The 15177-nt window shown below is 36.6% G+C and overlaps 1 protein-coding gene and 1 pseudogene across 1 annotated transcript; one reads left to right on the forward strand and one right to left on the reverse strand.

The window, feature by feature from the left end:
• Positions 1-584: 584 nt before the first annotated feature.
• Positions 585-3144, reverse strand: LOC110793701 (F-box/kelch-repeat protein At3g06240-like; annotated as a pseudogene).
• A 1757-nt stretch (positions 3145-4901) lies between these two features.
• Positions 4902-15071, forward strand: LOC110793710 (pentatricopeptide repeat-containing protein At1g80880, mitochondrial). The gene is made up of 3 exons (XM_021998613.2): positions 4902-5709; positions 10963-12683; positions 13600-15071. The coding sequence occupies exons 1-2, from the start codon at positions 5027-5029 to the stop codon at positions 12062-12064; spliced, it is 1785 nt and encodes a 594-aa protein (XP_021854305.2). The 5' UTR covers positions 4902-5026; the 3' UTR covers positions 12065-12683; positions 13600-15071.
• Positions 15072-15177: the final 106 nt, after the last annotated feature.

The raw sequence follows: 15177 nt of genomic DNA on the forward strand, positions 1-15177 counted from the left end.
CATCTTCATAGTGTACTTCAAAAAAAAAAAAAAGGAGTTAATATAAACTAAATGAGCAGTCCCTATTTTTAGTCTCTACGTATCTCTGTTACCATCTTTTTCTTTTATCATTAGCAATAGCTTATTACAGAAGGCATATATTTGCTCTTATTCATCCACCTCAAATCTATGCGATCCTTCAATTTTAAATTTTTATTTATCTAAAATATAGTTACTAAATATAGTAACGATTGTTTGTTAATTGGTAACAAGTACGTGATGTCTGTTCAACATCAAGTACTAAGGTCTTATCTTGATAAAATGCATAAACTACTGTATCACATATCACTTTAAATCGGATAGCCTCCGTAAAATTCACACAGATACTGTGAAATGCCATTATCTTTTCTTCATCATTACCCTATCTCAAAAGATGTAATGCAGCTAAAATGACATCTCGACCAACTACATTGATCATAAAATGAAATTTCTTTTTTAGATTATCGGTATTAATTTCTTAGTACAATATTGTAATAACAAAAACATTCGTTGTAACCTCTTTTAAACTCAATAAAGAAACTTTACGGCTTAACCACGTTTTTCTCTCATCCACCGAATAAGCTGAAAAATATAAGATGAAACTCATTACTTCATCCATTCACCGAATAAGCTGAAAAATATAATCTTAATAATCAATTAAAATTTTCAGAAAGAAAACATACTCGATTTCAGAGTGAGAACATGAACCAACTAAGAATCTTATTTTAGGCATGATTTGTTGAGAACTTGAACTAACTACTGATCTCTTTTAGGCATAAATAAGTCTTTTAACCATTTACGAAATTTCCTATAACCATTTACGAATTACAAAGCAAATTCAATTACTTCATGTTTTTCTCTGGTACTGGAATTCTTTCTATATACCTCATGTTGGAAGTAAGATCATTTTCCTCACAGAAGTTCCTCGTATCAATATCATCTAAACAGAACAAACAAAAAATAAATAAATTTCGGGACAAACATTAACAATAGGAAATTTTGTGAAACACTACCTTATAATTTTTTATTTATTTTTTCCTACCTTGTAAGTTTGATATGTTTTAGTAACACTACCTTGTAACAGAAAACATTAAATATCTTCGCTCGTGGGCCTCATCCAACGACTTTATTCCATTTCTTTGTCATCTCTTTCAATCTTTGTTCTCTAATTCTCTTTCACAATCTTTGTCCTCTCATTTCTCAATCTCTATTATCTTTCTCATTCACTTTTAAACAAATTTGAATAATAAGATTGCGTTTTCATTTGAAGTAAAAATTTACTTATGTTTCTTGTTTCTAAGAAATGACAAGCTTGAGTTACCCCAACGTAAAACATAAATTAACAGCATTACGAGTTATAAATAGCAACTTGCTCTGTACTACTTACAGCGACGAGGCGAAACAAGGCTCTGCATGAAGGTCCCTGCAACAGAAAATTCATCCGAGATGCTATCAATTACAATGTTCTTAAAAGTTCTTTTTTCTGAATTGTAAATCATCAATTTTGTCATCAACTGTCTCCTCAATCCTTCACAAGCACCACATGTTCCTTTCCCAACAAACAAGCAAGCCTGAACTCTGACTTCTCAGCATCAATGGCCGTAAATTTGGACCAGGACTCCTCCACACCATATTGTTTCATCATCTAAACATCATGTTCACAATCCCCACCTGAAGAAAGCATACAAAGACACCACCACAAGATGATCAAACACCCACTTCTTACTATCAATCAAACTAGGTGGTGGTACTACATGAAATTTCTCTTCGCTTAAATTAAATGCTACAATAACAAATGAGTAATCTAAAGTCTTACTAGCTAACCAATTAATACACCCATCAACAAAAGCCCTGAAGTAACTTGACCAACAACATGATCATAAGGAGAATTGTGAGCTCTCTTCCAACTACCATTTCTAATAGAGTAAACATTAACAAACATTTCAGTACAATCGAGCTCATGCTCGTTATCAATGTCATAATACGAAAGTGTAACAACCTTATAGCCATCACTAACCGAATCATACCCAACTCCATACATGGTGAAACTCACAAGAGGATCAAGCGCATATGGTGAGCTCGGCAATACCTTAAACTCCCTCGTAGTAGGGTTCATTAACAACAACTTTCTATCCTCGTCCATAACCAAAACCAACTCATCACAAGAACACATAATATAAATATTTTCACAAGAAATACGGTGATCATCAAGACTGAGCTTTGTAGCAAAAGTGGTCATTTCGTTAAACAGGTGGTGGGCATTGGTCAACTAGGTAGAATACAGAGAGTTGGATTCTAAGTTAATCATTTGTGCTACGTACTCTCTCTATCTCTCTCCCCTAGCATCCCCACGGAGGCCCCACCCTAGCTTATCCAGAGACCCATGTTCCCTATTGAAGTAACACACTGAAACCTCTTGAAACATCTATGTATTAATACCCTTTAACCATAATCATCAATCGGGTGCTAAGTTATAAGTTTATAACCAGTAAAGAGGGAATGTTTTCAGTGCCATATGTGAACAATGAGAGCACAAGCATTCATATCAACCCCCCAAACCCAAACATGAAACTGAGTTTTTTCAACTACATAACAACTGCATAACGATGATCCTCCTAAGGAGGAAGAAAAAAATCATAAAGAAGTCGGTAACGATGAAATTTCAATGAACCATGTTTCAACCAAGAAATATTATAACCGGAAAAATGTTATCGTAGATCAAATATTAGCTTACTCCATTCCAAATGAATTGATATCTGACAATGATGACCATGAACCAAAACCAGTGGATGAATGTCGTCGCAGACATGATTGGCCAAAAAGGAAGAGGCGATTCAGGCATAATTGAAATCCCTTGAACAACGAGAAGTTTTTTGGAAAATATCCGCTACCAAAGGGTGTAAAACTTGTCGGACACAAATGGATATTTGTGAGAAAAAGAAATGAGAACAATAGGGTTACAAGATACAAGGCAAGGCTAGTTGCCCAAGGTTTTTCTCAAATACCAGGAATTGATTATGAAGAGACATATTCTCCAGTAGTTGATGCAACTACACTAAAATTTCTGGTAAGCTTGTCAGTTTCGAAAGAACTGCAGATGCGTTTAATGGACGTTTGTGACCGCATATTTTTATGGGTCACTTGACGCAGACATTTATATGAAAGTCCCTGAAGGACTAAAATTACCAGAAAACCACAAGCCTAAATAAATGCTTTCCATAAAACCGAGAAGGTCACTTTATGGGTTAAAATAACTTGGAAGGATGTGGTATAATCGTCTTAGTGAATACCTTGTGAAAAAAGGATTAAAAAACAACCAAATCAGTCCTTGTGTTTTCATTAAGCGATCCCAGTCAGGATTCACTATCATTGCAGTATATGTGGATGATTTAAATATCATTGGAACTCCAAGAGAACTTGAACAAATTGCAAACTACTTGATGAAAGAATTTGAGATGAAAGATCTTAGAAAAATCAGAATTTGTCTTGGACTACAAATTGAGCACTTGAAAGAGGGAATTTTTGTCCATCAATTAAATTACACTGAAAGGGTTCTAAAACGCTTTTACATGGACAAAGCACATCCAATGAATTCCCCTATGGTCGTTTGATCTTTGAATATGAAAGATGACCCATTCAGACCTCGAGATGAAAATGAAGAAATTCTTGGTCCTGAAGTACCATATCTAAGTGAAATTGGCGCTTTAATGTATTTAGCTAACAATACTTGACCCGATATTGCCTTTTCTGTGAACTTGTTAGCTAGGTAAAGCAATTCGCCAACAAAGAGAAATTGGAATGGAATAAGGCATTTATTCCGTTATCTACGAGGAAAACCAGATCTTAGTCTACTCTATCTCTCAAGAAAAGATTCCACCCCTATTGGATATACAGATGTTGGATACTTATCGGATCCACAGAAGGCCAATTTACAAACTGGATATTTGTTCACTTATATATGGAGGTACTGCAATATCTTGGAAATCAACTAAACAAACATTGACAATTACATCATCAAACCATACAAAATTGATTTCTCTTTATGAAGCTGGACGAGAATGCGTATGACTCAGGTCAATGATCAATAATATCCAAGAAAGATGTGTGATGAACTCATTAACAGAAAATCCTACCATCACCTACGAAGACAATAATACATGCATCGCACAAGTAACTGAAGGGTACATCAAAGGAGATCGAACAAAATACATATCCCCAAAGTTGTTCTTCACACACGACCTCCAGAAAGAGGGAACAATAAAGGTCCAACAAATTCAATCGTGTGACAATCTTGCAGATTTGTTCACCAAATATCTTCCTTCAAATAGGTTTGAGCATTGGTACATATGGAATGCGTCGTCTTCGTGAGCTATATTAAATTGAGGGGGTATTAATGTATTATATGCATTGCATTCTTTTTCCCTTAGATCGGGTTTTTATCCCACTGGATTTTTCCTGACAAGGTTTTTAATGAGTCAGTATGCCAAAGCATATAATCACAAAAGTTGTACTCTTTTCCCTAGCTATGGTCTTTGTCCCACTGGGTTTTACCTAGCAAGGTTTTAATGAGACAACCAATACTCGTCTCGAGATGGACATTCAAGGAGGAGTGTTATGTGTCAAATATGACATGTGAATGTCCAAAATTATTAAATGCAAGCAAAATTTTCTACCACCCTACTCTATGTACCTAGTAGTACGATTGATAAATTTGACAATTAGTAGTGTTTTTCACCACTATAAATAAGCATGTATTTCTGATCATTATACACACCTCAATACGAGTAATATATCTGAGTTTTGCAAACTTCCTATCGGTTAGTAAAACTCTCGGTTTCTTTTCTCACAACAGTATGAAAATTAAGAAAGGGGTAAGAGAAATTAATAACAAGTCAATATTATTGGAAAAATAAAGTGATTTAATTAGCTAAGTAAGAAGTAGATCAAGTTAGTGAAAGACGAGGGGAAAGAATGAAAAGGATTTGAGAGAAATTGAACATTGGTCTAAATGTTGATCAACTTTTTTCTTTCACCTCCAAACAATTTTGTTTCATTAGCCAACAAGAGCAGCTCCACGTTAATGGCATTTTATGCATTAGCCAAACGGAGGCAAATTCTCCATCAAATTCAATTCCGTTACTTACTGTCAACACTTCCATCTTTCTCCTCTTCTTCAAATGGGTACGTCAACATCTTCTTCTCTCAGACTTTTCGTCGAACACTTCATACGCACTTTCATACTCCTTTACCCAAACAACATTCACTGTATTTCTCAACACTCCAAGTCCAACCATCTCCACAGCTATCTATTTACAACCCAATTGATTTCAATGCAATTATAAGCAAAAACAATCAAAATGAGGAGTTGGGTGTTATTGAATTAGTCGAATTAGTGAAGAAAACCAAGGATTTTACCTCCAGGACGGAAGCCATTGATTTTGTTGTTAGTTCTGGTGTTAAACCTGATGCTAATCAGGTTTATTTGGCTATTTGGGGTTTGAGGGAAGATTGGAAGTTGGCTTTATTGGCATTTGAATTGAATGAAAATTGGGGTTTTGAAACAGAGAAAATTCTGGGTTTGGTTGTTTGGGTGTTGGGTACTCATCAGAAGTTTGATGTTGCTTGGTCCTTGATTCGTGACTGGCACCGGTCTGGGGATACTCGACAAGCCATGCTTGCTATCATAGAGAGGTGAGTTAGCTCATAATTTTATGCAGTTTTTTTCAGTAGCTAGCTTAGAGAATGTAGGATTTGCCGTTTCAGCGCCAATTTATTTTGATTTTTGGGTTCAGTTTACAGTGTTTGGTTTATATGACAGCAGAATCTATCATGCCAACAATGATGCTATCAGGTTTATAGATTTTGTATTCTGTTTTCTCTTTGCCTCCTTGCTGCCTAATGTGCTTCAATCATTTATGGAACACGCTAGATAAGAACCTAGAGAGGAATGAGATCAAGTGATTGCTTACGCTATATAATGTGATTGGAATGTAGCTTATGTTGCTATCACATTGCTGTAAACATGTATTAATCATAGATTTTGGTCATAATGTGACTGGATTAATTGGAATGAGATCAAGTGATTGCTTACGCAGTTACACTACATAATGTGATTGGATTGTAGCTTATGTTGCTATTCGCATGGAGCTGTAAACGTGTACTAATTGTAGATTTTGGTCATAGGCCTTAGATTTTGGTAAAATTAATTGATTGCAAAGACTACTTTTTTTTCAATTTTTTTTTGGACAAAGTTCACAAACAGGAGAGAACAACTAATTTACCCCTCACCTTTCCTAGCCTTAGTGGCTATGTCATGAACAAAATCCCTACTTACCTTACTAATACAATATAGATCAAATTTAGAACTAACTAGCCTAATATCATTAACAATAGCAGCAATATCCATTGCACGGTAAGGAAACTTCTCCACTGCAACAACATTAACACTATTATTGTTAATTTTCATGCTTCTGACTTTCTGAGTCTAGCTCTCCAAGCTGCTTGAAGTCCACGCAAATAGCTAAAGCTTTATCCTGCAAAAAGAAAGAGCCAAGGCTTTATCAGCAGCAACCTGAAGTATCCTAACATGCCCCTCTTGAAGAACCCAAAGCTATGCCAGCATCAACTTTTCCTGATATTTTACACTTTTCCCACGCTCTATCTGTAATAAGATAAAAGAATGACCATTACAACCCCCATGCAGAACATACTCAATATCTTCTCTGGCCCGATGAGCTTGATTAACCAAACATATATCAGGAGGATCATTTCTGTTACTTTGCTTCCTAAAGAAGGACTGAGCTTCGAACAATATCCTGCAGAAACTAAGAATGATATGGCGAAGCCTTCTTAAAAACAATAGCATTTCTATGGACCCAGAGGCCCTTTAAACTAGCTATAAAACAATGAGAGTGCAAACTATCACAACGATCCTCTTTCCACAAAAGCTTTAAGAAATTATAAATCCAATCAGATATACCCACGTTAAAAGCATTCTCCACCATTCATCCCTAAAACTGAGGCTCTCCACACATGAGCAGTAAAGGAACAATTTCGAATGAGATGTGTTTCAGTCTCCTCTTCTTCCTTGTAAAAATGACATTTTGAATCAACCTTAGTTCCTCTCTTCTTCAAATTTCTCCCTAGTGCAAGAGCTCTATACAAGAGTCTCCATATAAAGATTTCAATTTTGGGAAAATCCGAAGCTGCCGAAGAGTCTTCCGAAAGGAGCCTTGTATTTCCAAACCAGAAACATCTAACTTCTTTTGAGCGAGAAAAGAGTAGAAAGACTTAACTGAAGCACAGCCAAATTGATCATTATGGTCATCTTTTTCATAGATATAAGTTGCCAAGATACTATGAGTAGAAATTTTCTCAAACATTTTCCATATAGCCGGAACATTCAATTTCTTCCCGTTACTACACATGATCTCTCAACTGTTTGAGGAAGCTGATTCCCCTGTCTTAAATCATCACGAACAATCAGGATGCCAGAATTGCCTTTCCTTACTCAGCAACGTATTTCCAGAATAAATGACCTTGCTAAACCTTCTTTGTTAGCTCTTACACTTCCACACAAACCTTTGTACCCCTAAGAAGCTCTTAAAGCCACTGACCCCTTAACTCCATTCTCTACAGGATAGGACTTATAAGCAGCTTTAAAAACTTTAGCCACCAACAAACTTGGAGAAGAGTGAATCCTCATGGCGTGTTTAGCTAATAAAGCCTTGTTGAATCTACTCAAATTTCTCAGACAAATCCCACCCATTCCTTTGGGAAGCTCCTAAATCTTCCTCCTCTTCCAACTACTGCCAGCATGATCATTGAAACTTTTCCACCAAAAATGCATTAGAAGAGAATCCACTTTCTTTGCAACACCTTTTGGGACAAGAGAAACATACAGAATATTTTAGAAAAGAGAAACCAAAATATCATTGATCAGGAGCAGTCTACCAGCTGGAGATAGGGCCAGATGCTTCCAGGAGTAATATTTTGTACCTTCTTAATCATAGGCATAAGCCACTGTAGAGCTCCCATCACTCTCCGCATTGCACCCCAAGTATCTACCCTACTTATCAGTATAAGGCGTGCCCAAAATAGGCTTTTTCTCCTCTTTCTCAAAACAAGTCATATCTATACTATATATTAAAGGCGCTTATAAGAAAGTTTACGTGACACGTGACGCTCTACTTATGAGTCATCTGCTCTATATAATCTTAGATAGATTATTAATGTAGTAACCCGTGGCATCGCCCGGGGCCAAAATCTACTTAGCACTAAACTAATGTTAAACTTGTCAAAATTAATTGCCTGCCTGGAAAGAATACAAAAACTGTCGATAATGCCCCTTAACCTTCTGCAAGCCTCAGGAGTATCCTTGAAAGTTGAAACAGAATGAGTCATCAGAAAAACAGAGATGAGAAACGGAAGGTGCTGGTCTAGCAACATTAATTCCCTTAACACCCCCTTCTTGCTCAAGCTGAATGAGCATGTGAGACAAGACTGACATAACCAACATGAACAGGTAAGGTGATAGGCTGTCGTACACCCGTCAAAAATAAAATCCTAACGAAACCTCCTAACAATGTAGTAGGGTAAGCAGGGTCGAATCCACAGAGAGATGGCTATTTAAATCTAGCTTTCAAGGTATGGCGAAACTAACAATGTCACGAAATTTAGGATTCAATGTTTAAACTAAAATAAATAGAAAAATAAACTAAAATATCTAGGGCAACGGTTCACCATATTCATAGTTCAGAATCAATCAAAACATCATCAACAACTCAAATATTCAAATTATCTAGAGCACAAGTTAATCCTACGGTCGGGTCTTAACACTCTCAATTCAACATATACAGTACGATCGCTAACATAATCAGAATTGCTAGTTGTAGGTAAGCCTCTAAAATTCGATCTTTCGATTCTAAATCCTATTAGCATGATTTAATCAAACAATTGATCAGATTGCAAAGATTAACAATATAAACCTAATCAACTAGAAATATCAATGAATAATCAAACCATCAACAATAATAATAAGGATTCATAATATAAACATGGATTCCCAAACCCTAGAAAACGAACTACTCAATCATGAAACGAACAATGAAAATCAATTCTAAGAATGAAAACATAATTAAAAGCAATAAATAAAATAAAGAGAAAAATCAATTATACCTCAAAGAATTACATTGATGGAGTATGTAGAAAAACTAGGGTTCATGAAGAAGAAAAGAGAGAAAAAGAACGTGAATTCGAAATCTAGGGAATTGAAACCTAAAGGAAATAAAAGCATAAACGAAATAAAGCAATCCTTTCAAGTATTTATATGCTTCCTAAATTCTAAACAAAATAGGAAAAGATAACAATTACATAAGCTAAGATTTAATTGGACGATCACCAAGACGAAAGCATGAACCCGCGTGTGGAAGTAGTTGGGCGGAGAAACCAGCGGGCCCGCTGGTGGGTCGCTGGTTTTCGCGCCCAAGGGGAAGATTGGGCCATCGTTTTGGGCTTCGGGCGAATCGGATAGTCGAGCCATCTTGTTTATGTCATAACTCTTGTTCTACAATGCCTATAAGGACGTGTGACCTGTCGTTGGAAAGCTCTTGAAGTCTACTTTCTAGGCCAATAAAAATCGCCTCATTCCGACATGTAGAACTTGAGATATCATCAAAAGAGTGAACGCTTGTCCGTTTTGATGCTTAGAAAAATAGCGTTTAGCTTCGTTATTGACTCAAAATTATCCCTAGAGATATGCAATGATCCTCGAGTCAACATTCCATCCGTTCATCATCCAAATCAACTCATAACACTCCGAAAGCATCCAAATGACCGTAAAATCACCTGAAACATTAAGAAAACACAAACGGGGCGTAATAGAGTACGATAACGATAACTTATGCAAATGTGATCCTAAATGCAACTAAAATGATATAAATGCCTAATAATGCAACCTAAATGCGCCTAAAATACCCTATACAAATATGACTCATCATAAGGCTACAAAGGGTCACCCTGTGCAAAGACTAATTTACTATTGAATGGTTGAAACTTGTAATTGCCTGTCAAAATCTGTAAATAAAAGATCGAGACTGATGAGTCTGAAGGAGGTTCTAAAAACCATATATGATGTTGCAAAGTTTTCTTTAATCGTTTATGTTTTCCATACTGTGTTCTTCTTTCGCCAGTTTTTATACAAAAGTTGTGTTGATTTCTGTTTAGCAGCCTGCTACTCTGAAGGTAAAAAATCTCAAAATTGTATATAATTTAGTGTGAAGTCACTGAAGTGAGATGGAAGGTTGGCGGATACTTCCCCTCCCCCACCACCCCCACTCACACAGTCACACATACACTACGAGGTGCTTCTTATTGATTGGGTTTTGCAGAATGTTAATGGGTTTGCAAGTGGGTACAGCTGTCACACAGTGTGATGGCACACGAATGTGCCAGGAATTAGTGACAGGCTAACATTTTGTTCAAATTTTAGAAAAAGTTTAATAAAAAATTGATGTGATGCAAATTTAAATCAAGTTCCATAAATGATGTAAAAGAAAAATCTAATGCTTAATTCTAACTATTCACACCAAAATTAACCTGATACTCAAGTTATAGTAAAAGGTCAACATGTGAAAGAATACCTTTAAAAAATAGGCCAGAAAATATTATTAAAGCATCCTACTTGATGCTACTTCTATTCAGGAACTGAACCTGATTAATTTATCTGGGATGCTGTCATTTTCCCTTAAGATGATGCTAAAAAGCATGGTTCTTGCCTGTATGGTAATTTAGTTGTACTTATTTGAAGCTGATTCCGATCGTTGATCACTGATACCTGAACACAACACCATTAAATTTCCAATTGCTCTTGATGCTTCTGCTTTTGTACCGAGTCTTGAGCTTGATAAATATATGTCATAAGATTCATAACTTGCTCCATTTCAGATATGCAGCAGCAAATAATCATGAGAAGGCCATTAAAACATTTCATTTTATGGAGAAACTGACACTACACCCGGATCAGAAAGCATTTTACACTGTCGTTAGTGCCCTATGCAGATATGGCAATATTGAAGAGGCTGAGGAATTCTTGCTGAAAAATAAGAAGTTATTTCCTCTTGAGACCGAAGGCTATAATATCATTCTTCATGGTTGGTGTGATATTTTTGTTGATGTTGTTGAAGCCAAGAGAGTATGGAGGGAGATGGCAAGTTGTTGTGTTACACTTGATGCAATGTCTTACACCCATATGATTTCCTGTTTCTCGCGGGTAGGAAACCTTTTTGATTCTCTGAGACTCTACGATGATATGAAGAAAAGGGGATGGATCCCTGGCCTTGACGTCTATAATTCCCTGATTTATGTTATGGCTCATGAAAATTGTTTGAGTGAAGCTCTTAAAATTCTTGTGAAAATCAAAGATATGGGTTTACAACCAGATGCTAGGACCTATAATTGCTTGATTTGTCCTTTATGTGAAGCTGGAAAATTCAAGGAGGCTAGAAATCTGCTGTCCATTCTGAAACAAGAGGGTGTCCAATCAACTATTGAAACATATCAAGCTTTCTTGGAAGATGCAAATTTGGAAGGAACTTTTGAAATTCTGAGCCAGATGAAAAACGATAAAGTTGGCCCAGACAGTTACACGTTTCAACTAATTTTTGATAGGTTCTTCAAATTAAGAGAACCTGAAAATGTATTAAAGGTTTGGGTGGAAATGGGACATTTTGGAGTGCATCCTGAATCAGGACACTACCAGTCTCTTGTACGTGGCTTGGCAAATTGTGGCTGTTTAATGAAGGCGAAGGAATTGCATGTTGAGATGCTTTCAAATGGATATGTAGATGAACCAATACTCAAGAAATTGTTACAAGGACCAGAACCTGGTAGTCGTCATGGAAGAGTTGGGTCCATGAACTTTGTGAAACCTGTTAATGAATCAAGATCCTCATATGCATCCTGTACTAGGCCAAATAGAGGAAGGAAAAAACGAGGTGTTAAACTCTCAAAGAAGCAGCAAAGACTTGAAGGATCCTCTGTGCAGTAACGAACCAAGATATATCAGATGACCGACAATGCTATCAATAGCTCTACCTCTGACCTTGCTGCAATTGAGGGAATTTCCCTAGACGTATGTTGAATCGGAATTTATGGGCCAGCAGTACAGGCGAAGTTCCTGAATTAATTATCACACTTGGGGGATGTACAACCGGATATCCCAAAGGTGCTACTTCAACCGGATATTCATTTAATTGATTATGTTTCTCAACTGATTATGTTTCTCAACTAAAGGCTCTAGACGGAAAACCTTTTCGGTCGCCACGCTCTTAGAAAGAGCTACGTTGGTAGTATTCAAGGTCTCATTGATATCTAGGATGATCCTATTGGCCTGTCTAGTTACTGTCTGTCTTCTCCTGTTATGAGTCTGAGGTCATCGGCCTATCCTTTTGTGAAAAAATATGGCAATTGAAGAATTGGAGCTACATCTATGAATGAGAGGAAAATATGGCTTGTTAAACCTTATGAATTTGTTTTCGATGTTCCGGAAAGGATACCTTACTGAGGCCAATATTGTTAAATATCTAAATTTGGTACCAATTCTCCTGAAGGGTAACCTTAATCTCATCTCCGCTCTCTTCTCCAGCTATTGCTTGTTTTGGTGTCAGGTATGTTTGTCATTTTAGTACAATTTATCACGTGCTACTGAATTTTGTTGTTTGGATGATGTAAATTTGTCAATATGTGTGAAATTGGGGATGAATTTGGAGCTGAGACCTTGGTTCATTGTTCTTTAAAACCTTCTTATAATTTGGGGTCCTTTTCTCATTATTCCATACAGCCATGTTCCATTTGACAGTCATTGTCTATGGTTTTACAGGTGAATTCGTAATAACAGTTGAAAACCTTTGTATATTATTTTGGCTGTAACATATTTTAGAGAAGTCCTGCCGTAACCCTATTTCATAAACTAAACAGATTAATTTGAAAGTATGATATGGTGCATTACCGCAGTATCAGGAAAACACGTATATCATGAATACTAAAACAGATTCTTTGAAAAACTGATGAAAGCATGGAAGAGGTTATGCATTTTGTATGAGTTTGTTTGTCGCCTCAGTTGCTTAATGGTTTTAGCTAGTGGCACCTTTTGAAGACAAACTGAACTGAAATAAAGAAACCGATACGAGGAGGAATTTGATTCCACTGCTGTATGGAAAGGGTGGAGGAGCTGAGGAAATCACTGAAAAGAGGCCAATTTATGTACGAATTCTTGGTGAGCTTTAGGGGGCCTTGTTCTTGGTTATCAGTGAACAAGAATTGTGTTATTTTTGTTGTTTGTCTACTGTTCTCAATGAGAGTAAACGGACTTTTTATTTTCTTCTTTTCATTTTGGTTCTTAATAAGAAAAAATCCAATCAGAAACCATCAAGAACAAATCATATTTCGAGATTCTTGATATACTAGTGTACTACAAAGTTCAATCAAAATACAACACCTGAATGGGCCAAGTGGATTAAGTGCTTCAAGATTAGTGTGTTTTGATTTTTAACACATTGTTAGTTTGTTACTGTTTCGTTGCAGTTTGAGTGCTGCTGCGGTGTGTGCGGACTCTTCTGTCGTGGCACATGAAGATTGGATATTGTGAAGCATTATGTGATTCTGGAAATATGTCCATATGATACAACATGATAACTTGATAAGTCACAACCTTGGACACTTGGTGTGACAGAGATGTTTCCGGCACGTTCTATCAAGTCAAATGTTACAATGAGTATGAAGGTGAATCTCGAAGAAGGAGATCCCATGATGATAACAAAGGGCTGAAGCTTGATATTCCTGACTTTGAAGGCAGCTTAGGCCCAGAGAAATACCCGAGTGTTTAAATACAAGGGCTTTAATGACTGAAATTGCTTCTGATATTAATCAGGTATGCATAATTGCGTATGCCTCATTTTGGTTTGACAATTTAAGAGCAGGGCAGGAGAGGTGTAAAAGTAAAACTGAAACCTGACTCTTGAGCGAAACTAAAGAAACATGCGTCAAGATAAATTACTCCCATTTTTAATGCAAGACAGCTTGTCATTTGAGGAATGCATCTCTGAATTTGAGTACCAATGCATGCTATGTGATGTCCAAGAAAGGCCTGAACATAAAAGTTCACTTTCATAATGTTGCTGAGAACAGATGTTGCTGGAATTAAGGCACCATGGATCTTGTAAGTATTTGTGTATAGGTGTGAAAAGTAGAAGGCAGGTAAAAGGTTGGCCCAGATGTGAATTTGTGGGGTGCATCTGAGAACAAGAGAACTAAAAAAACAATGCTGTAAGTGTCATGGTTTTGGGCATACAGTACACGGATGCCCTTTAGGCACACCTTAGTCTGTCCTCGAGTATTTTAAACTTAGGGGTTAAATGGGCAAGGAATAACTACAAGGGCGAAGGGAATTTTAAACCCATGCTGAACCTTTTTTGTTATTGCATCATGTTTCTCCTAACTCGTTAAATCAGAAGAGGGCAGAGTAGAGGAGATTCGCATAAGGAATTGCTTAATATTCGAGTTATGACACTTTTAGATTGAGATGTGAATATAGGTCTGGTTTCCCACATGAAGAGCATAGTGTTGCATTAACTCCTGATTAACATGGATTTGATTTAGTGTACATGTGTATGCAAAGGAAGACCTATTCGTTTGTTGCTGCTTGTCCCAGTAGATAAAATTACACGAAACAAGGGTAAGACGAATGCCATCTCTGCTAGAACGGGATTTACTGTTCCGTGCATTGAGTTAAGTTGAATTTGTGTTGCAGCAATGATTGTACTCCTGCCCTAACCAAAGGCTACTATATCTGGCGGATGATTATTTTAAAGATGTTTGGAAACCTAAGTTGCTTGTGGTTATGGTACATGTTTGGAAACAGTATCATGCAAGTCAGCTGAATGTCTCATTTTTTGCTTATTATTAAGGGGCTATTTTAAAGCTTCCTTGTTAAGTAAGCTCCTTTTGTATAATGCTGTAAATTTTTAAGAGGGAATAAATCAGCTGAATTTACTTGATGAACGAAGCCTACAAAGTATTCAAAGGAGAAGGGGTGTTTGGTTGGGGGTTATTCAATCATCTAAAGGGAAGAGAATGGGCTGATATGATTCCCTTTGTTGTTGT

The sequence above is a fragment of the Spinacia oleracea genome, chromosome 5 (genome assembly GCF_020520425.1).
Source record: "Spinacia oleracea cultivar Varoflay chromosome 5, BTI_SOV_V1, whole genome shotgun sequence".
Taxonomy (NCBI): domain Eukaryota; kingdom Viridiplantae; phylum Streptophyta; class Magnoliopsida; order Caryophyllales; family Amaranthaceae; genus Spinacia; species Spinacia oleracea.